The sequence below is a fragment of the Electrophorus electricus genome, chromosome 11 (genome assembly GCF_013358815.1).
Source record: "Electrophorus electricus isolate fEleEle1 chromosome 11, fEleEle1.pri, whole genome shotgun sequence".
NCBI classification, from domain to species: Eukaryota; Metazoa; Chordata; class Actinopteri; order Gymnotiformes; family Gymnotidae; genus Electrophorus; species Electrophorus electricus.
In genome coordinates this window covers 20,028,413-20,050,630 of record NC_049545.1, presented here as the reverse complement: position 1 = coordinate 20,050,630, position 22,218 = coordinate 20,028,413, and the positions used below count along the sequence as shown (strand labels likewise).

Below are 22,218 nucleotides of genomic sequence, written 5' to 3'. Positions count from 1 at the left end.
CTAAAAACAAATCTAAAAAAAATTAGTCTAAATAAATAGGACAAGGTTTTTTATAATTGTATACTATGTTGGAGATCTTGGCCCACCACAAACATTACTCCTCTGCCCCTCCCCAATATAAAATTAGGACACCTGGATTTAGACTCACACAGTTGGGATGTACACACACATTCCCACACAAACATCCCCCACCACACACACACACATACACACACACACACACACACACACACTCATGCTCACACTCATTTTCCTCCTACACCACTATCTGCCATGCATCTCCCAGTACGCCTAACCTCTACCTCCAGCACCGCAAACACAGACCCTACACCCATATCAAAACCTAGAGAGAAAACACATCTCTCTCACACACACACACACACACACACACACACACACACACACACACACACACACACACACACACACACACCTACCTCCAGCACCACAAACGCAGACCCGGTCCCTATGCGCATATCAAAACCAGCAGAGAAAACCATTCTTTTCTTGGTCATAAAAATTTGGATTAATTCCTACATTAATATAACCTGATGTGTTCTTTTTGGAATCTTTTAATAAGATGCAGTTGTCGGTCTTCTTAATAGCCAACAGGACTTTGACCACACATGCATTCTGGCTTCATTTAGAAAAGGAGAAAACAGGAGAAGAAACACTGATTACAAGAAAAAAGACCGAGAATCAAATCCTGGTGACCCCCTGTATCATTGTAGCGCCACTCACCGACCACAGTCATTCTGGCAGCGATGTAGCAGAACTGTGAAGCAAGTTCCTATTTCTGATCCCAGAGTTTTTCAGACTGTAGTTTTGCACTCCTGAAATGGATTATCTGGTATTGGGTGGGCGGTGGGGGGTTGGACCACAAGGTCCTTCTTCCTCTCCCCTCAAAGACAACTGTAACCAGTCATGCGCAGATATAAAGACTGAGCACACTGGTGTCTGGCCGCCACCTGCACAGATGCGCGCAGTAGCGTGTCATCCAGTATGCATGAGAGAGGGACATCCTCTCTATAATAACTTCTGCGTGCAGGGAGACAGCCCTAAACAAACCCACAAGCAGAGACACACCTTTCTTATCAAGTCACTCGAAACAGTGGACTCAGTCGTACTCTTTTGTCTGGTACTCAATGTGAAGTTCAAACCCCTAGCTTCTAACTCTTAATGCTCCTATACAACCCTAATAGCAAATTATTACATTTCTCTCTCTTTTTCTGTCTGTCTGTCTGTCTATGTCTGCCTCTTTCTTTCTCTGTATTTGGCTTACACAGATAAACAAGAATGTGAGAAGCAGACTGAGAGCCAACCGGAGGACGGTGAGTGAACTCTGCTTCCCAATGCACTCACGTGACTCTACCCAGCCGATGCACTCACGTGACTCTACCCAGGCAGTGACTTCAAAAGGCAAACGCAGTTTGTCCCGACCCAGGTGGGGGACCCGTGTGGGAATGGCGTGGAGGTGTGGGTCTCTGCTTAGCGTTCAGGCTAAGCTAATTCCCGTCACCGGGTCCTAAATCCGTCCTTAAATCCGTCTTACGCAGGAATCATAAAGAAACGGCGAAGCATGTGCACCATAAGCCAGGTTTACCGGTGTGAATGTTTCCGTCAGCGATCCCCATGCAGTCTGGATGGGAGTCGCATCCTAGCGCCTGCTTCTCCTAGGCCTCACATCATGGTGGCAACACGTTGATGAGAATACATTAACATTATACCCACAACCAATCGGTATGTGCCCAACGTTCAGAGGCGCCACATGGAACGAAAGCGGTTTGGAAATGCCAGAATCGCTCTGAGGCGACCTCATGGCACATTTGTGGAACACCACGAGCACTTTCCAGTCTGGAAAAAAAAGCATTTGCAATCATCCCACAACCTGTCCCAGTTATTCCCTTTGGCTTTCCCAGCTCGCCTGTTTCCAGAAGAGCAGTACTGCGAGTGAGAACGCGAATTTCCGCTAAACACAGACGACTGAAAAGGCAGAGGGAGGCAAAGGGGCTCACGTGCTCGCTGCTATATTAAGACATGCCAACATGTGTTAACGTCTCGCGATTGGTATGCTGCTGTACCGCAGGGCACGTGTCACGTTTGGATAAAATGATCCTGGTGCGATCAGATGACCAGGTCTTGACCTATCTACCTTTTCCACTGACTCTTGTGTATGTGTGTGTGTGTGTGTGTGTGTGTGTGTGTGTGTGCGCTACCTCTTTTCCTGAAATAGGATCCCGGGTGCAAGTAATAACTTTGTAAGGTCTGTAAATCCTCTGGTCTGGTAGTGATGTCCAGGGGACGTCTATGGCACGACGATGCCTTGCCCCACTTATACACGCAGTGACACCTCACATAATATTTAGTATCTTCACTACAGTGGCCTCTATACAGCATCTCCAAACTGCAGACACCACACACACACACACACAAATCCACACATACAGACACATGTGCACGCACACAAAGGCAGAAACGCACACAGACACGTGTGCGCTCGCGCACTTTCACAAAGCGTATCCTCTGTTTCATTTGGCAAATGTCTGAATATAAGCCAAGGCCTGGCCTTTAGTGGAGCTGCAGTTAGCCAGGGGTTCGTCTCTCCTCCTCTGGCTTCAGTTCAAGAGCTCAAATGGTTGCCATCCTCAAATGGAGCTGGGACTCTTTTGTAGCTGTGCATAAGCCCTAGATCCAACACCTCCCACCCCACACACACGCAAGCACACACACACACACACACGCACGCGCACGCACGCACACACACACGCGCACACACACACGCACGCACACACACACACTCGCGCACACACACATGCACATACGCCCACGCACACACACACACACACGCCCACACACACATTCACACGCCCACACACACACACACACTCACACGCCCCCACACACACACTCACACTCACTCACACACTCACTCACACACACTCACACACACACACTCACACACACACACTCACACTCACTCACTCACACACACACACTCACACTCACTCACACACACACACACACACACACACACTCACACACTCTCTCTCTCTTATCGTCCTTCTTCTATCTTCTTCTTCACTCTCTCCCGGTCTCACTCATCTTCATCCTTTTTATCTTCCCGCTTCTCTTTCTGTCATTGTATCTTTTATTTCTTTTTCTTTCCCGTTGCCCTTTTCCAGCTCCCTCCCTCATTCCTAAAGCCCCGGCACTCTTTTCTCAAACGCCATTCCTGTTTCTTTCTTGCATTCTTTATTTAGTTATTTTTTCTAGTCAACTTTCCTCCCAGCCTGGGAGGACTCCCCCGAAGCCCCAGGGGAGTTTCTTTGTAAGGGTGCTGATACCGGTACCGGTGTGCGTTTCCCAGAAGGGTCTGTCTGCAGTCTGCCACGCTGCGGATCCGTCCGTGTCCATGCTCAAACAAACCTGAGAGTGAGACCCGAGGAAGCAGCGTAGGTGCTGAAGAGAAGCCGAGTATGTGACACCGTCTCCCCTTTTCTTTTGAGGTGCTCGGACTATATGCGTGCAGCTGCCGGGCCCAACGCCGGTTCTGACCAGCCCCGACCCGGTCTCCCTCTTGTCGCGGCTCAGAGAAAACAAGTGCGAGAAAAACGCGCTGCTCTTCAACGGAAAGTTCCATGTACTCTTGCAGATGCAGCTATTTTAAAAAAAAATAATCTCTACACTGGTCTGCTGCAGAAACCATTACTGCTTCCGTCATTAAGATGGACTGAAGATTAAATTTGGACATGTGTGCAAGTAGGCAGTTAACACTGTGCTGCCTTCTATGGGCAAGGAAGTTAGAAATGTTAGTGATCTTCAGGGAAATTCCCTGTCCACCAACATCCCACTTCAATATCCAGCAAAAAAATGGATTCCTGCACAGAAACATAAATGGATGATACTGTGAAGTCACTGGGACCTTCTTTGCATTTGTAGCTCACAAATCCAGAATTAATCTCCAGTCCAGAACCGATCTCCGGTCCAGAACCGATCTCCGGTCCAGGACCAATATCCGGTCCAGGACCAATCTCCGGTCCAGGACCGAGCTACAGCATATTTACATTTCCTGTGAAACATTGGCTTTAATTAAATGTGATTCACAAAAGGAATTGCAGTGACTTAAAACAATATATGTGTTTGTGTAATAATCTCTGTAAATCCTAATTTATCTGCTATCTTGATCTTGATGAATCCAAGCATAAAAGAGCTTTGGAAGACAGATTCCACTTAAAGATTGTTCTAGCAAACTTTATTTTGTGCAAGAAATGGACCACCAACGTTAGTCAAATCTTAACTACCAGTTAAGAGAGAAGTAATTTAGTAATATTACCATTATTTCTTGATAGTCACACAAAAATACAACAATACAATACAACAGTGTTGCATATCCATATGATGTCATTTTTCATTTTAAATCTCCCAGGCATTTGCAAATCTATTCCCCCAAACTCTATTTGCCAATTTGTCAAATTTCATAATTTTCTGTATGTGTATAACAAGCTCTACCAGTTTCATTTGTCTGATGGTTTTATGATTGTTTTATGCAAGTCATGCCATATGTGGTATGTCAGAAGTGCTGAGGCATTCTTGGCTTGGCTTGTTTTTACGTTTTGTTGGTTTTAGAAAGTCACAAAATAAGTTAATCAGCCACTGGAACATTTTCAAAACATTTAAAGAACATTTACAGTTCCATAGTAAATAAGCCTTTCACCTCCTCACAGGTTTTTTGTATCTGACTTTATATCCGGCCAAGCCAAGCGATCTGTCCAGTGCAGTCATAAACATTCGAGCAAAACAATCTAACTTCTAATATCAGTATGATATTGGGGGATATACGCAAATGCCCTGGGCCATTGTTGTTATCCTGGCATGGACTGAAGGAAAAGAACAATCTAGAAGTATGCTCAGGTAGAGAAGCAGCCTGAGCAGCAAGGAATCATAGCACAGACTCCCTTCTGTCCTCAAATCATAGCACGGACTCCCTTCTGTCCTCAAATCATAGCACGGACTCCCTTCTGTCCTCAAATCATAGCACGGACTCCCTTCTGTCCTCAAATCATAGCACGGACTCCCTTCTGTCCTCAAATCATAGCACGGACTCCCTTCTGTCCTCAAATCATAGCACGGACTCCCTTCTGTCCTCAAAGGCGGATGAAGGGAGGATTCTGTCTTTGCTTAGCTCTAAAAGTCATGGGGTTCCCCAAAAAAGTATTTTAGGGTCACTGTTTTTCCTTTACTATACAAATTATTTAAAATCTGTGTTTATGTGAACAACTTCTGTATGCAGATGGTTATTATTTTCCCGTAAAGACATGAGTACATTGAGTGAAGAACTTTTGCAAGTTAGAAGGTGGATGTCTGAGAACAGGTCATTACTTCATTTCTGGAAAACAGAATCCATTCTGTTTAGTGCAAGTATGAAATGTTAAAAATGTTCAGGTTATAATGCAGTTGTTGGGGATATTGTACTGGAATTGAAGAATGCAGTTACTTATTTAGGCTGTATGTTGGTTGGTTACATGGCAGCGTAGGGTCAGACAGAAAGGGTTAAGAATCCATTTTCTCACCGGAATTGCAAAGTTTTTGGATAGGAAAACAATGGTTACTTTGGCAGGCGCTTTGCTTCGTCCTTATGCTGATAATCCTGTTGCTCGTTGCTTTTCAAACCTCTCAAAACAAATGAGTTAGGCTTATTTTAAACCTTCCTATGTGAACTCACCTGGACTCATGTTGTTATGAAATATGGAGCTGTGCAGTGTATATAAGATTACACAAGGGGCTGCTCCCCAGAATCTAAAAATGATTTTCTTCAGGTGAAAGATGTTCAGAGTTGTTTTAGCAGGAAATGCTCCACAGGGTTTGTTCCTCCTTGTTTTAAAAGTAACGTGGCTAGGGCTGCTTTTATCTGTTCAGCCGCAACTTTGTGGAACCGGTTACCAGGAAGTCTCAAGAAGTGGTTATGTGACAGAAGAAAAATGGGCAGATAACCATTTTAAAATGTTTAAAAATGCTGAGTATTTTGATCATTTACTTTGAAAAATTGGAATGACGTACAATGGTTTTGAGTTATAGTGCCATGACTGCTATGTTACATCTAGCGTTGATTGTTAAATTTGTTTATTATGGGGACCTTTATTTCAGGGTGTATTTTTTTTTTTGTTATCTCTAACTGTTTCTTTTGAAGTGGGGTAAAATACGAAATGGTCTAACGCAAATCAAATCAAATGGACAAACATAAAATCAAATCAAAAATCAATCAAAACATCAAATCACAACAACCTAGAAACCTCACCTGTTTGGGGCCCACTATATTTCCAGAAATAAACACAAATAAGGATGCACTTAAGCCAACAGACTGAGCTATGGGGTAAAGTAACAAAGATTTTTTTTAAATACATCCAAAAAATGCTAGATCTTAGCCAGTAATATCCACCGTCTGGTATGCCTTGAGGACCACCTGACCGAAATAAAAAAATTATAATAATTAAGATTCAGTTTGTAAATGGAAACAGCATATGTTAATATGCTGTATAACCATAATGTAAACATAGAAATTGGGCATAAGCCATATATTCATGTATCTTAATTGTTAATTTTCGGCGTTAGCACTGTGGAGGTAGTGTTCAATTAGGCTACGATATTCTGGCACCAGATATGTGGTAATATAGCTGTGAACAAATGTGCAAAATTGCAAGAAAATCAAAAAGTGCTGCATTCTCCAGATCTGCCCGTTCTGTGATAGACACTAGCTTGTCTACTGCCACTGTAAGTATGCGTCAAAGGGAAAGTTCTCATTTTGTTTAGCGTTTTTCTTTGGAAAATAAGCTTCCTGTGTAAATTCCTTGATGTTTTTCTATTCTAAAAGTATTAGCTGCTTACCTGGAGTATCTAATTGTGGCATTGCATTCAGAGAAAGTGAAGCAGTGCTGCATTGCTGAATCCCTTTGCCCTATGCTGGCAGGCCTGGTATCTTTATATACATATTAACCAGCCTTGCGAGTAAAGAAAGAAATATGCTGTTCACCTTTCACTTTCTCTGTTTCTTCTTTCAGCTGCTGCTACTTTTCCAACTGCTCATATTCCGTCCTTTGAATGTTTCCATCACTTGGACTGCCACATCTGTTACGAGTGCTGTTTTCTGCATCTTCTTCATTATCACCACGTCTGGTTGGCGTGTCACTTCTTGTTTATCTGTCTGGACCTGGAGGATGCATGAGATCTCACCCTCGTTCTTCTCCCCCGCTCTCCGTGGTTCCTCCCATTTGGCCCTGGGGGTATCCAGCTCGCATTCCTTGCCTATGTTCCTGTGTATGATCCCTGACGCTCGGTTGCGTCTCTCGGTGTGCGTTTCCCTGCCAGCGCCTTGCATCCTGCTGCTTTGTCTCCTAGGCTCCTTTGCTCGGGCTGCATCTCGGATCTTCTCTGGTGTGATAACACAGCCTGCTTTGAGACATAGTGTTTAGTGCTAGATCTTGTGCGGCCATGATTAGCGCCTCTGTGCCATCCTTCGATCCTGTCTTGTCCAGCCATTGGTAGGGTTGCTGATTGCGGTCAGGTTGAACAGTGGGTCACTGTCCCTTCCCATCTTGGTGCACAGCATGATGTCATCCACGTACAGGAGATGGCCGTGTTGAGGAAAATATATAATCATAGACACAGATCGGAGGTTCCATCACTGTTATTTTAACCCCCACACACATCCTCTCACACACCCTTGGACACGCGCATGTGTACTCATACACTCATACAGACAGTGATGGTCACATCTCAGGAGATACTCACTCCCACGTTCCACCAGTAACCGGATCTTCGGCGCCCTTAAGTCTGTTATATTACTTAGAACAGCTGACCGTCAACCTCACATTCCATACACCGGTTTCTTAATCAACAACAAAAAAGTACCACATTATGTCAAATTCTTAACTTCAAAACAAACACACATAGCATTTTACCCAGACACCACAATGCAACCTCCCCCGGGCTCCCTCAAGCTCAGGATACATACCTCCATTCTTTTTCATGCATTCCTATCACCAAGTCCAGATTCCTGGTGGGAGTCTAACCGGCCAGTCTTCCTTTATTTGGGACTTCAACCCAAATCGTTTGGGCTGCTAGCCAAATAATCTAAAAATGTTTTGACTCCACAATTTGATTCCAGCTGATGGTAGTTCTGCTCCTGAATCTGGAGCCTGCTCCCACTCTTATTGATCATCTGGGTGAGAAAATTCAGGCAGACTTTATTGTGACCTGGGCATAATAATATATATATATATATATATATATATATATATATATATATATATATATATATATATATATATATATATATATATATATATATATAAAAATGGACTGGTGTCCTTAGACTCAGTGCTAGTTGAGTCTAAGGACACCAGACTAGTTGAGTCTAAGGACACTAGCATAAGGACAACATAACTAACATAAGGACTCTCTGCAGAGCACTCCTGTATGCCACTCTCTACAGCGCACTCCTGTATGCCACTCTCTACAGAACACTCCTGTATGTTTTTCTCTACGGAGAGCATCTGCTAAATGCTATAAATGTAAATGTAGCCGACATGCGGCTCAGCCGATGGGCTGCTTCGTGTATCCCCGAGGGGTTGCTCTTTACCCGGGGTCAAACCCGAAAGGCTTTTAGCCATGCTGCTAATGACAGAGAAACATTACGTTTGCCCTCTCTAGGGAGACCTGCTCTCCAGCCTGAAGAATCACGTGTCTGTATTATACGAGAAAATTCCGACTGGCTTCAGACCAACTTCCTGTCCGCATCGAGGCACAGGGGCGGATCTAGGTTACCAGCAGTGCGCTGCAGGTTTACACGGGGTAAATGAACAGATGGAGTGATGGTACAAGCTGGCACAGTGAAGTCCAAAACTGCTATTTTGTTGTCTCCACTAGCACGTTTAAGTGAGGATGAAGAGATTGACAAGGGCACTACAAATCTGCTGCACTGAGGGACTATCTCGCCCATACACAATTACACCATCAAGCCTGTAGCTCACTGACACATTTACATTACTGCCTTCTGCTTTGACAGTCACTAACCCCAAATCGAGCCTGGACACTCGAGACAAGCCTGTGAGCGTGCACGATTCTGAAAAATTAATATACAGTCACACAGACTTTAGAGGCAGCCGTGATGACGTCCTGTCACACGTGGCCATGTTTGGCCATGCAGGAAATACTGAAACAGGTGCAGAGACTTAAATTTGTGTACCACAACATGTTGTAAAGAAAATGTCTCCACGTGGCCTAATAAATGAGTAACAAAGGAGCAAACGCATGAATTATGCCTTATTTAATTATACAGAAATATATATGGGTAGTTGGACAAGTCTTACAACATATATTCCATCAAGGATGAATTGCAGAATTCCAAACTCTAAATAAGCTGTTTGATTTAATATCCTAGGAGCTGTTTGATCTGATGTATTTGATATAATACTTTTAGAAGGTGCTGCGTGTAAGCACTGATGGATAACACGCAGCGTTTACAGTTTAGCAGCAAATGCGATGCCTGTCCCAGAGTCGAGATCAGACCGCGAGCTGGAATAGATGCCTCATGATGTAATCCAAGACAATCTGGCAATCGCAGGAAGGATTGGGGAGGAGAGAGAGAAGGAGAAAGAGAGCGAGAAATGGAGAGATTGCTGGCAGTTCTAAAACGCGTGGCAGCGGAGGACAGGAGACCGGCGGAATGGCCCGGTGGGACGGCTGCCGTACCATTTGTGTACGATCTGGCATTTGAGGGATTAAGAGGTGTCTGGGTACACAAGCAGATCAAGACACGGAGCTTAAGGTCAGTCTGTTAACTGTGTACTCAGCAGCCAAAGAGAAGAGGGGCGTGTGCTGAGAGAGAGAGAGAGAGAGAGAGAGAGAGAGAGAGAGAGAGAGAGAGAGAGAGAGAGAGAGAGGGGGGGGGGCGGGCTTTAACTGTGGGAGAAAAATGCGGGGCTCAGAAGCAGCACTAATGCGTGTATGCAGGGGGGGGCAGGCGTGTGCACGACTCTGCTGAGGGTGGGGAACTTAAATGTAGCCAAGCTCATAGTTTTGCACAGCTTGAAACAGAGTTTGTATTTTCCAAGTTGGCAGAGAGGTCTAGAGGATCTGAAGGTTCCTCTCCACATGACGCTTTGAGCTCTCGCCGACACACCCACAGCCACACCCACTGTATGGTAAAAGTGAGCACGCTTCGGTGCTAAAGCTGCTGAACACTCTCAACACTCTCATTCCCCCTTTTCTTCCTCTTTTCCATCTCCTGACTCTTTCCCGGTGCTGGCGTTTCTCCACGCTGTGGTCAGATGAGTGTGCCTGGCCGTGGGAGTGCTCTGGTGCTGCGTGGGAGAGCCGTCCTCGCGTTGTTCCACGATTAGCTCCACCAGATCTAGGGGGTGTAAAATGGGTGTGCTTTGTAAATGGGTGTGCGTGCATTTCGGTGACTGCACTGCGTGTGCAAGACGGTGTGCGAACTCTGTTACACTGCTGCCATCTGCTGGTAAAAATCTGCATTTTTGGCTTTTTAGCCATGAATACAGTATTCATAATAATCAGTTGATCATGGACTGTAGGTAAGCTTGTCCAGGGGCTTTTTGTTCTAGAAATGTCAGAGGACCTCGCGTCAATGACTGAGTTCAAAAAACATTTGCTTTAGAACACAAATAGTCACTTTATTTTTGGAAGAGGAGAATGTCCGGGGTCCTTTTGATTTCCTTTACTAAGGAAATTTTAAAAAATCAGATTCTCATAAAGAACCTTTAAAGGCGTTTAGGAGAAGCCAAACTAAATCTTGGCTTAAAAGTAAATCATTCTGAGTGGATCTTATGAGGCTTGTGTGCTTGTGTGCTTATGTGCTTGCGTGTGAGTGTGAGTGTGAGTGTGTGTGCGTGTGTGTGTGTGTGTGTGTGTGTGTGTGTGTGTGAGAAGAGTAATCCTGTTTAGTGGTTCCTGTTCACCCGCAGGCTTTAAATGTATTAAAGGTCACCAGGTCATACTCCTGTGATATTGCAGCTGTACAGTCCCTACCGTCAAATTGAATAAGTATCTATTAACTTTCATGGTGGAACGTGTTATTGGATGACCGCGATTGATTGACGAGTTTAACATCCAGTGAGTGTCATTCAGAATTTGATTGACAGAACCGGTCCTGAAGCAAAGGGCTGAGGGGAAAAACCATGCGGCTTTCCTTTAATAAGGTCTGCCATTTTTAAATGTTCCGAGAGCGTGTCATGGAAAAGCATTCGGGTCCTCTTTCAGGCTTGTAAAAAAAGGCAATTATGCAATTACACAATAGCCACTGCCAAGTAGGTAGGCTTATTGGTGTCACGGCTCCCATTTTCTCAATTTGTCCTAAATGTCATCTCTACAGAGAGAAAGAGAGAGCAAGTATTAATAAGTAGGTGAAGAGAGAAAGTGATAGACAGATCATTTGAAAGAGAAGAAGCAGGCGTGGGGAGCACAAGTGGAAGAGAAGCCCTCTCGTTGCTAATCTAGATCACAGGCTGTACGTGCGTCAGTCTGCGCTGCTGTCTTATCCTCTCGCCTCTGACGAGACGAGACACCTCCGGCTGAGCGCCAGGACTTCACTGCTAAACAGAGAGAGGCTCTGCGTCCGAGCTGAGCCAAGCCCTTCATAGCCGGTTACCATGGACACAGAGACCATGCGGTGGACGGGGACGTGGACGGGGGACCGGGGACACGTTTGTCATCATCCCGCTCTGTCTGTAGCTTTCCAGATGTCCCCCGCGCCGAATAACCATATTGTGTTTCCAGCATAATACTTGATTTATTTATTTATTTTTCTGTTTTAAATTAGCCCGCTCGAGCAAACATCCTGACAGCTGTATGCTAAGCCCCAGGGAGAAGTGCAGTCTATGTAACATTATGATTTGTCAGTTATAGGTAATTTAGCTGAAACTCTCTTGCCTTTATAGTACCACACAGCTGAGCTGGCGCGTTCAAGGGAAATTGACCATTTCGATTATCTTAACTGTTCTGGTAACCTTAGCACCTGCATAACAACAGTGCAGGCTTTTGGTGTAGAAACTACCCCCAGAGAACTGTAGAGTTATGGGGGATCATTAGCTACCAGTCTTGTTGAAACAGAAACGGAAACGGACGATCATGCAATCAAAGCCAGTAGACTGTCAGATATGCCGTCTGCGAGATCTCTGCGGTGAGCAGTCAGCACGACAGACAGTGTACAATAGTCCTGATACTGCCAAATCATCTTGTGAAAGGAACTCGCTGTAGCGTTAACTGACATAATTCTGGAAGGCAGTCCGATCTCTGAATTTTAACGCTCATTAACATAAGACTTTCTGGAATTATTTAGCAACAGCTCAGCTCCCCACACTGGTCCTCTTTGGCTGGAAAAGCAATTTTCAAACATATTTGACGCAATATAATCATATATCATGACCCAGTATCCCGACCCGACTTGCTACAAATCACAGCACGTACAAATCACATTACACATGCCAAGGAGAGTAAATGCCAAGGCTTCGCCAGGTCTGGCGTTTGGACGTGGTGCTCGTTGCTGTTATCTCATGAGATATGTTCACATTGCACATCCAGGCCAAACCACGGCCAAACAACAAGAATCGCTCAGAGGCTCCCGGCCAAAAGCGCTCGAGAGGCCGAGGAGCAGAGACATCGGTTCACAGGTGGATAAGGATAAAGTCTGTGAGACCTGTGATGGAGGACACCAGGGTTGTGCTGCTCCAGGCTGACGGAGGACAGGACAGTGTCAGAGGAGGAGAGGCGGGGGCCCCAGTCACCACTGCAACCAGGCAGACTCACGGGCACGTGCTTTCACTGGTGACATCAGCGATGAAGACGCGCGGACGCGTGCTCTTACTGATGACGTCGGCGATGAAGGCGGCAACAGCAGGAGGAACTCTGAAGTGCATGGAAGCATCTTCACTTCCCACATCCAGCCAGATGCCTCGGCGCGCACCGGACCAGCAGGACAAGGGCCCAATACACACACCGATTAAGGAAATCTGGAGCTTTTCGGGCCCTAACAACAAACAAAGTCTTAATAAACCAGACCGCTGAGCACCAGAAACCCCAGAGCTGAAGAGGACATCACTGCAGGCCTTCAGGCAGGCGTGTGAGCGGAGTGGATGCCCGGCTTCGTGCGCAGGTCGCAAACATCAGCCGCGAAGATGATTAGTGCAACCGAACGCTAATCTTGGTGATTTTATTTGCAGTCACTTGACTTTTAACTCCAACCCAGTTTTTTTTTTTTTTTTTCCTCTTTTGCAGGTGATGAGCAGCCGACCTGTGAGGACATGGAGAAGCTGAGCCAGGGTGCCGCAGGTAAGCTCGCCGCACGGCCGCACGGCTCACGCACCTGCGCCCGTGTCATCCCTGCACCGGCTCCAGCCCCAGCTGGGGTCACCAGTCCACCGCCGGTTCCGGAGCGATTTGCAAACTTCATCTCCCTACAGAACAACCTCATAATTATCACAGAGTACACACTGGCAGGGTTAAACGCCTGGGTATATAAAGAGACGACATCCCTCCTTCACGTTTGGGTTTTTAATTTCAGGCCGCAGTAGACAATGATCCATGCAGTTCTACTGTGGGATTACCCACACACTGATGAGACGCTGAGCTCTAATAAGAAGGAAATAAGAACTGTGTTTTGGTGACAGTTCCCTGCTGAATGACTGATGAAACAGAATGTGCGTCTCTTCTTGTCCTTTTTCGAATCCAGATGAGGATATGGAAGACGTTGACACACCAAACCAGACACCAGGTACTACTGTGATATTCTCTAATGTGTACAAGATTTGAGCGCGTGTGAGCCGATACTCCAGACAGGGCTGGAAAAGCTCCCGCTTGGGGTTGGACTCGGTTTGGATCAGCTGTGTTGTCCTTGGACACATCTGATTACAGCGAGCTTGTCAGACACAGTCATTACTAACGAAAGCATAGAGGCGCAACGTAGTACGAATGTCTGTTCAATGAGACACCTCACTCTGTCACATGTGTTTTAGCACACACGCACACGCACTCTCTGAGTATCGGGACCTTCGATTCCTCAGGGCACTTGATTTATGGGAGGGAACCATTAGCATGAAACCCAGAGGGTAGAGGAGCTCACGAGCTCTGCGGTTCTCCCTCGCTGACTCCGCCCTCGCGGTTCTCCCTCGCTGACTCCGCCCTCAGTGTCTCTACCAGCCCGCAGCTGCTAGCTACACACGCATGCTTAAATACTTTTTACCTTCTGGTTTTTTGCTTGTTTTTTTTTTTTGTTTTGTTTTGTTTTTTTGTTTTTTTCCCTTGCGTTGAAGGCTTCGTCTTCATTGGCCCCACCCCTCGGAGGAGGCGGTCTGTGTTGTCATGCGCTCTGGTCTAAATGTGCGCTGGTCTACGCCCAAGCTCAGTTTAGCAGTTTAGATTCTGTCTTGATTTTCATGCTTGTCCATGTGCATGTGTACGTGTTGTGTAAGTGTGTGTGTCTGTGTGTGCATGTGTGCATGTTTCTGTTTGTGTGCGATTGTGTGAATATTTTACTTGTGTATGTGTGTGACCGTGTGTATATTTGTGTGTGTGTGTGTGTGTGTGTGAAAAATGGAGACTGAACATCAGGACTCAGAAACAGTGCTGATGCACTATACGATCTGCTCGCATTGTAAGAACCTAGTGAAGAAAGAGAGATTTATGTCCTTTATGTCCTGTGTCCATATGTGCATGTGTTTGTGTGTGTGTCGAGAAATGCATGTCCTGTGTGTCATGCTGGAGTACAGCTTTATGGGTACTATGGGAAACAACCTCTCATAAAAACTGTTTCCAGTTGGCCATGAGTGGCAGCTGTCTAGCTTAACGCAGAGCTGTGCAACGAGAGGAACTCTTCTGAGTTACTGAGATATTCTCAAATTTCTTATGGCATTTCCCCCATTTTTTTCCAGAAAATGACGTTCCAGGTGATGAAAACTCTAAGGAAAAGAAGGAAATACCTGCAGAAAAAAATGATCCAGGTAACTATTGCACACTGCCAGCTCTTGTCAGCCATCAATCAAATTTGTCTCTTTCCCAGTACTTTTATTAAGCGTTACTGTCGCTATACATCAGTGTTTAATTCAGAATCTATTTACATACATGTGTTTTTTGAGTGCATTCTCAATGTATTTCCACTGTTCGAAAGTCATATTTCAACAATCACTAGTAGAATGATGAGTCGTAGGGATTCAACTCATAGGCCTGAATTCAGAAATATGCAGAGAAACTGTCATAAATATTTTATGTATAATGACCAGACACTTTACAGCCAATTAGGCCAGGGGACATTTTGGAAAAATGAAGAAAAATTCAGTCAGTTAATGTACAAATCCACAGAAAATTAGAGGTGAATGAGGTTGACCAGGTGATGTCCAAGGTTCATAGGGCGTTCATAAAAGAATGGGAACTCTTGTGGACTACATCTATGGCATTTGCTGTCATCGAGTGCAACCTACATGTTTATCAGTGCAACGGTGTGTTTGCTCCCTGGGAAACGACCCCGTGACCACACGCGTTATTAGCGCCACGCTCTCTGTGCAGGCTTTTTGCAGTAGTTGTATAAAACACTGAGCAAGCGCAGGTATACACTGTAACTATGAATGCTGCCTCCCCATTCCACGTTCAACTTTAGAGAGAAAGAAAATGTGTGTGTGTGTGTGTGTGTGCAATGTGTGTGTGGGTGTATATAATGTGTGTGAGTTTGTGTGTATGCGTGAGTAATGACTGTGTGCAGGAGCGAGAGAGAGAGACAGAGAGTGTGTGAGTGGTGTGTGTGTGTGTGTGAGGGCGAGAAAGAGAAAGAGAGAGAGTGTGTCTGTAGTGGTGGATGTGGCAATAGCAGTAAAGCAGGAGATAAGTGTTCCTAATCCAAAACCAATTAAAGGCCTTACATTACAGTGCATTACAGTACAGTACATTACAGTACATTACAATACATTACTGTACATTACAGTACGGTAGATTACAGTACATTACAATACATTACAGTGCATTACAGTACATTACAATACATTACTGTACATTACAGTACGGTAGATTACAGTACATTACAATACATTACAGTGCATTACAGTACAGTACATTACAGTACATTACAATACATTACTGTACATTACAGTACGGTAGATTACAGTACATTACAATACATTACAGTGCATTACAGTACAGTACATTACAGTGCATTACAATACATTACAGTGCATTACAGTACAGTACATTACAGTGCATTACAGTACAGTACATTACTGTACATTACAGTACAGTGCATTACAGTGCATTACAGTACGGTAGATTACAGTACCATACATTACAGTAGATTAGCCTAAAACAGTTGTTTCTTCCTTAAAACAGTACTTGCTCGCCAAGCCCCTGCAGCTTGTCAGCTCTCTTATCTGTGTTCGCACGTCCATTTTAATATATAAGGTGTCAACAAGAGATTAACCCCATCAGAGCATTCCGTGGCACTTTGAATAATGTGCACCTGGAATTTTGCCGTGTTCTGGCCGAACGCTTGAAGCGTGCGGCCATGCTGTGTGTGGCTGTGAGCCCTGCAGTCTGTAGCTCAGCAGCTGCTGTCGTCCATACTGGACAAATGTTCAGCTACCGGCCCACAGTTGGGCCGGAGTGCAGGTGGTCCTAGTCAGATGTGTGTGAGGCTTCTACTGAATACAGGCCAGAAAGAGGGAAACGTGCACATTCCATTCCATTTGAACATGTGCGTGAATTAACACTCTGTAGTGGACATGTGCTTGAATTAATTGTAATGAAAACGTGCATGAATTGACTGTGAATTGTTGTGAAAGGAACTTGGTTATTCTGTTCTACAGCCATCACATGCACATTAGTCAAATCAGATGGTTACACACAAGTCACACTAGATGAGTACACACTAGTCACACTAGATGAGTACACACTAGTCACACTAGTCACACTAGATGAGTACACACTAGTCACACTAGATGGTTACACACTAGTCACACTAGATGGTTACACAGTAGTCACACTAGATGAGTACACACTAGTCACACTAGTCACACTAGATGAGTACACACTAGTCACACTAGTCACACTAGTCACACTAGATGAGTACACACTAGTCACACTAGTCACACTAGATGGTTACACACTAGTCACACTAGATGGTTACACACTAGTCACACTAGATGGCGACACACTAGTCACACTAGATGGCTACACACAGGCACTAGGTGGCTACACACTAGTCACACTAGATGAATACACACCAGTCACACTAGATGTCGTCCACACAGAAGCAGAACAGCAAGCACTGAAAGGACCCAGAGCTTCGGCTGGATAGACAGGACCAATAGCGTAGAGCCTGACACACTGAGCAACCCGTGAACGATTCTCCTTTAATGCAAGTTAAATTAAATCTTCACTTTACTAAGGAGCAGACACACACACACACACACACAAAGTCTCAGCATGCAGCTATCAGGCAGGAGGAGGCGGGTCATGTCAAATTGAGGCCCAAGTCACGCTTGCTTTTTTAAGACGGCAAACAGTCACACTAGAGTGCTCACCCAAGTCTCTCACATTAGGGGGGCCATGCCTACAAAAACAAAACAAAACAACAAAGAAAAAAAATGCCCCTCTTACCTATTCCTGGGGCACACAGCTTCCATCTGCCCACTGCCCTTTACCTCTCACACGGCTGCTCCCGGATCAATAAAGCCCCGGCCAGCTCTCCGGGAGGAAAGGCATGCCTCTCCTAACCAGCTGCCCCGGAGTCAGAAGCACGGGAGAAAGAGGGACTTAAAGAATAGGTGTGAACTCAGTCTGCCGGCAAACATTATTCTTTATTCCAAAGGAAAAATGAAAGGGCAGTGGACTGTAAATTAATTATCAGCAACTGGAATATTTATGAGTGGAAATATTGTTTGCTTTGTGAGAATAAAGGACTGTATGAGGACCTTGAGCTAAGAGTGTGTGAGAAGAGCAGTATTGTAGAATTATATAAATGAGCAATCTAGCTTTTCAGAGTCAACAGTGAAAAGGAGATGGATTGTGAGTGTCTAGATACATCTAACTGTGTGTGTGTGTGTGTGTGTGTGCGTGCGTGTGCGTGTGTGTGTGTGTGTGTGTGTGTGTGTGTGTGTGTGTGTGTGTGTGTGTGTGTGTGTGTGCGCGTGTGTCTCTTTAAGTGGAGGCTGAGAGATCAGCTGGAGAGAGTAAACCCGAGGAAGACAAAGAGAGACAGGGGGAGAAGAAGGAGGATTCAGAGGATGGTGCTGGTAAGCTCTCTGCTCATCTTAGAGTAAAGCACCAGTACTCACCCCACACTCACCAGTACTCACCCCACACTCACCAGTACTCACCCCACTCACCAGTACTCACCCCACACTCAACAATACTCACCCCACACTCACTAGTACTCACCCCACACTCACCAATCCTCACCCCACACTCACCAGTACTCACCCCACACTCACCAGTATTCACCCCACACTCACCAGTACTCACCCCACACTCACCAGTACTACCCCAACACTGGCCGGTACTACCCCAACACTCGCCGGTACTACCCCAACACTGGTCTGTACTAACCCATTGCTCGCCTGTACTAACCCAACACTCACCGGTGCTACCCCAACACTCGCTGGTACTAACCCAACATTCATCGTTACTAACCCAACATTCACCTGTACTAACCCAACACTCACCAGTAGTAACCCATCATTCATCAGTACTAACCCAACATTCATTATTACTAACCCAACACTCATCGGTACTAACCAGTCATCAAAACTAACCCAACATTCATCAGTACTAACCCAACACTCATCAGTAATAACCCAACATTCATTATTACTAACCCAACATTCATCAGTAGTAACCCAACATTCATTATTACTAACCCAACATTCATCAGAACGAATCCAACACTCATCAGTACTAACCCAAAATTTATCAAAACTAACCCAAAATGTATCACATTTTTCACTGTTGACTCTGAAAAGCTAGATTGCTCATTTATATAATTCTACAATACTGGTCTTCTCACACACTCTTAGCTCAAGGTCCTCATACAGTGCTTTATTCTCACAAAGCAAACAATATTTCCACTCATAAATATTCCAGTTGCTGATGCATGTTGCATACATAACATTCATTATTACTAACCTAACATTCATCAGTACTAACCCAACACTCATCTGTACTAACCCAATGTGCATTATTACTAACCCCACATTCATCAGTACTAACCCAATCCTCATCAGTACTAACCCAACATTAATTAGAACTAACCCAACACTCATCAGTAGTAACTCAACATTCATTACCATTTGCTATGGAAGAGTCACCTCTTACGCTGCTTACGCTGCTACAGGGTAGCCAGTAGCACTCACTGTGTGTGTGTGTGTGTGTGTGTGTGTGTGTGTGTGTGTGTGTGTGTGTGTGTGTGTGTGTGTGTGTGTATAAGTGCTGAAGGCGTACGTGTTCTCCAACAGAGGATTCACACTAAGGCAGAGATATCCTCTCTCCATTCTGGAGCCAGGCTCAAATTTGTCTCTCTGCGCCATTATTAAAAATGATAACTGTAATCTCATCGCCTGCTGGCTATCCAATTTGAAGCGGCCGGTTTTGAATAGGATCATAAAAAAGGCACGGACTGTTGGGGTGTTGGCCTGTTTGAATTATGAATAAAACAGTTGGAGAACTAAGTAAGTTAGAATGGAGGAGGGGGAGGTTTTTTTTAAATTCTTTTAATTCCTTAATATGTCTTCCTCTCGTGGGGCCAGAGAGGGAGACGTGTACCGAGGAGAAGATACCGGCTGCTCATGCAGATCAGGCACAGACGGAGCAAGAGAGAGGTAGGGGCAATACCACTGCGTCAGGCCAGCCACATGGGTCTCTGTAAGACTGCCAGACATTCACCCAGGTCCAAAAGCCAGCCGGATACAAACCACGTCCACCGGCTGTGGGTCATCTTTAGAGTTTGCTGGTATACAAAAAATAAATCAAATAAGAGATATGGGTTAAAGCTTTAGACTGATAACAGATTTATAAATACACACAATTGATCATTGTCAGACATATAGCCTATACCTTCCCTACATTTGCATAATAATTAGTTTACACTGATTATGCAAATTAAGTTGTTTACATGTGTTTTTACTAATGCAAATATTTTTTTCAGTATGTGCACTGCTCACCCTACTTTCATGGGATTAAATGGTGAAACACTGAAATGTGGAAATCTAAACTGTAGATGTGCTCCAGTAAATTGAAAGATCTGTTTAAATCTGTTTTTGTGACTCTGACCTTAATGTGAATGACAACCTGATTAAGGGGCTTAGATTAAAGTTGCATTAATCAAAGTGTTTCCTTAAAGCATTTATAAATTGCTTTAAGGAAATTTTCAGTGTGCACCAAGCCTGTTTGGCCTGCAACCACATGTAAATAGATGTAGTTTTGCTGTGAGAAAGTGAGGGAAACAAGGGTGGAGCAGCCCCTCAGGGTGTATGTGAGGTGGAGCAGCCCCTCAGGGTGTAGGTGAGGTGGAGCAGCCCCTCAGGGTGTAGGTGAGGTGGAGCAGCCCCTCAGGGTGTATGTGAGGTGGAGCAGCCCCTCAGGGTGTAGGTGAGGTGGAGCAGCCCCTCAGGGTGTAGGTGAGGTGGAGCAGTTCGTCAGGGTGTAGGTGAGGTGGAGCAGCCCCTCAGGGTGTAGGTGAGGTGGAGCAGTTCGTCAGGGTGTAGGTGAGGTGGAGCAGCCCCTCAGGGTGTAGGTGAGGTGGAGCAGCCCCTCAGGGTGTAGGTGAGGTGGAGCAGTTCGTCAGGGTGTAGGTGAGGTGGAGCAGTTCGTCAGGGTGTAGGCCTGGCCTAAAGGTGCCACACTCGCCCACACACGTCAGGTCTAGTATCCTGACACAGTTCCCTGGCTCACCTTTGGCTTGGCGTCCTGCGTCCTGCGCTAGCTGTCTGTGTCGCCTGCAGTGCACATAGAATTGAGAACTCTGTCATCTGCTATATTTTTAACTGTGACGTATCCTGCTTTTTATTTGAGTTTATTTGAGTTTTATCGTCAATGGAGGACACTCTCAAAGTTCAAAGTTTATTTGTCACATACATAGTCATACACAATATAACTGACAGTGAAATGCCTCTGGTGACTGCTCTGCCCGTAGCCGAGGAGAGATACATAAAATATGCGGATTAGGGAAACGGATGCGCATTAATGAATAAATATTGTCCAAATAAATATTAATTGGAAAGGGATTGTAAGGATATGCACATATACAATAAAATTACAATTTACAATTTTTACAATTTTACAATTTTTTACAGTTTGTTATGATGTTATTGAGAGTCCCCACAGTTTATCAGTTGCCCTGATTCAAGGCCCGAATGGCCTGCGAGAAGAAGCTCCTCTTCAGTCTCTCTGTGTTGGTCTTCAGGGAGCGAAAGCGCCTCCCTGACCTCAACAAAGAGAAGATCTTATTGTTGGGATGGGTGGGGTCCTTCACAATCCTCCTGGCCTTGGTCTGGCACTGCTTGTAGTAGATGGTCTGCAGGTCAGGAAGTTCTGTATGAATGATGCGTTCTGCTGAACGCACCACCCTCTGGAATGCTTGTCTGTCCTGCTTGGTGCTGTTCCCAAACCAGGCTGTGATGTTCCCCGTGAGGATGCTCTCAGTAGTGCAGGTGTAGAAGTTCCGCAGTACCTTGGAGGGCAGTCTGAAGTCTCTTAGGCGTCTGAGGTGGTAAAGATGCTGACAAGCCTTCTTTGCCAGGGAGTTGGTATGGCGGGACCAGGACAGGTCCTGCGAGATGTGAACTCCAAGGTACCTGAAACTGTCTACTCTCTCCACCGTGGTTCCATTGATCCTCACGGGTTGGTAGTGCCGCTCCTGCTTCCTGCTACAGTCCACAATCAGCTCCTTTGTCTTGCTGACGTTCAGGAGATTATTTTCCTGGCACCAGTTCTCCAGGTGTTTAATCTCCTCCAGGTAGGCCCTCTCGTCGTTGCCAGAGATCAGGCCCATGATGACGGTATCGTCAGCAAACTTGATGATGGTGGTAAAGCTGGAAGTGGCCACGCAGTCGTAGCTGTACATTGAGTAGAGCAGGGGGCTTAGGACACAACCGTGAGGAGCTCCAGTGCTGAGGGTGAGGCTGGATGAGACACAGTTGCCCACCCGTACTGATTGTGGTCTGTCTGTTA

The 22,218-nt window shown here is 45.3% G+C and overlaps 1 protein-coding gene across 3 annotated transcripts in view; it reads left to right on the top strand.

Annotated features, from left to right (window-relative positions):
- macrod2 (mono-ADP ribosylhydrolase 2) overlaps nucleotides 1-22,218 on the top strand; it is a 486,386-nt gene that overhangs the window by 446,365 nt on the left and 17,803 nt on the right. For 2 of the 3 annotated variants that reach the window (XM_035531409.1, XM_035531410.1), the window contains 6 exons: nucleotides 1,287-1,331; nucleotides 13,291-13,344; nucleotides 13,745-13,786; nucleotides 14,943-15,011; nucleotides 18,198-18,287; nucleotides 19,797-19,868. In XM_035531409.1, the coding sequence (XP_035387302.1) occupies nucleotides 1,287-1,331; nucleotides 13,291-13,344; nucleotides 13,745-13,786; nucleotides 14,943-15,011; nucleotides 18,198-18,287; nucleotides 19,797-19,868 (372 nt within the window). The remainder of the gene's footprint in view (nucleotides 1-1,286; nucleotides 1,332-13,290; nucleotides 13,345-13,744; nucleotides 13,787-14,942; nucleotides 15,012-18,197; nucleotides 18,288-19,796; nucleotides 19,869-22,218) is intronic. The other variant, XM_035531411.1, reaches the window with a different exon arrangement.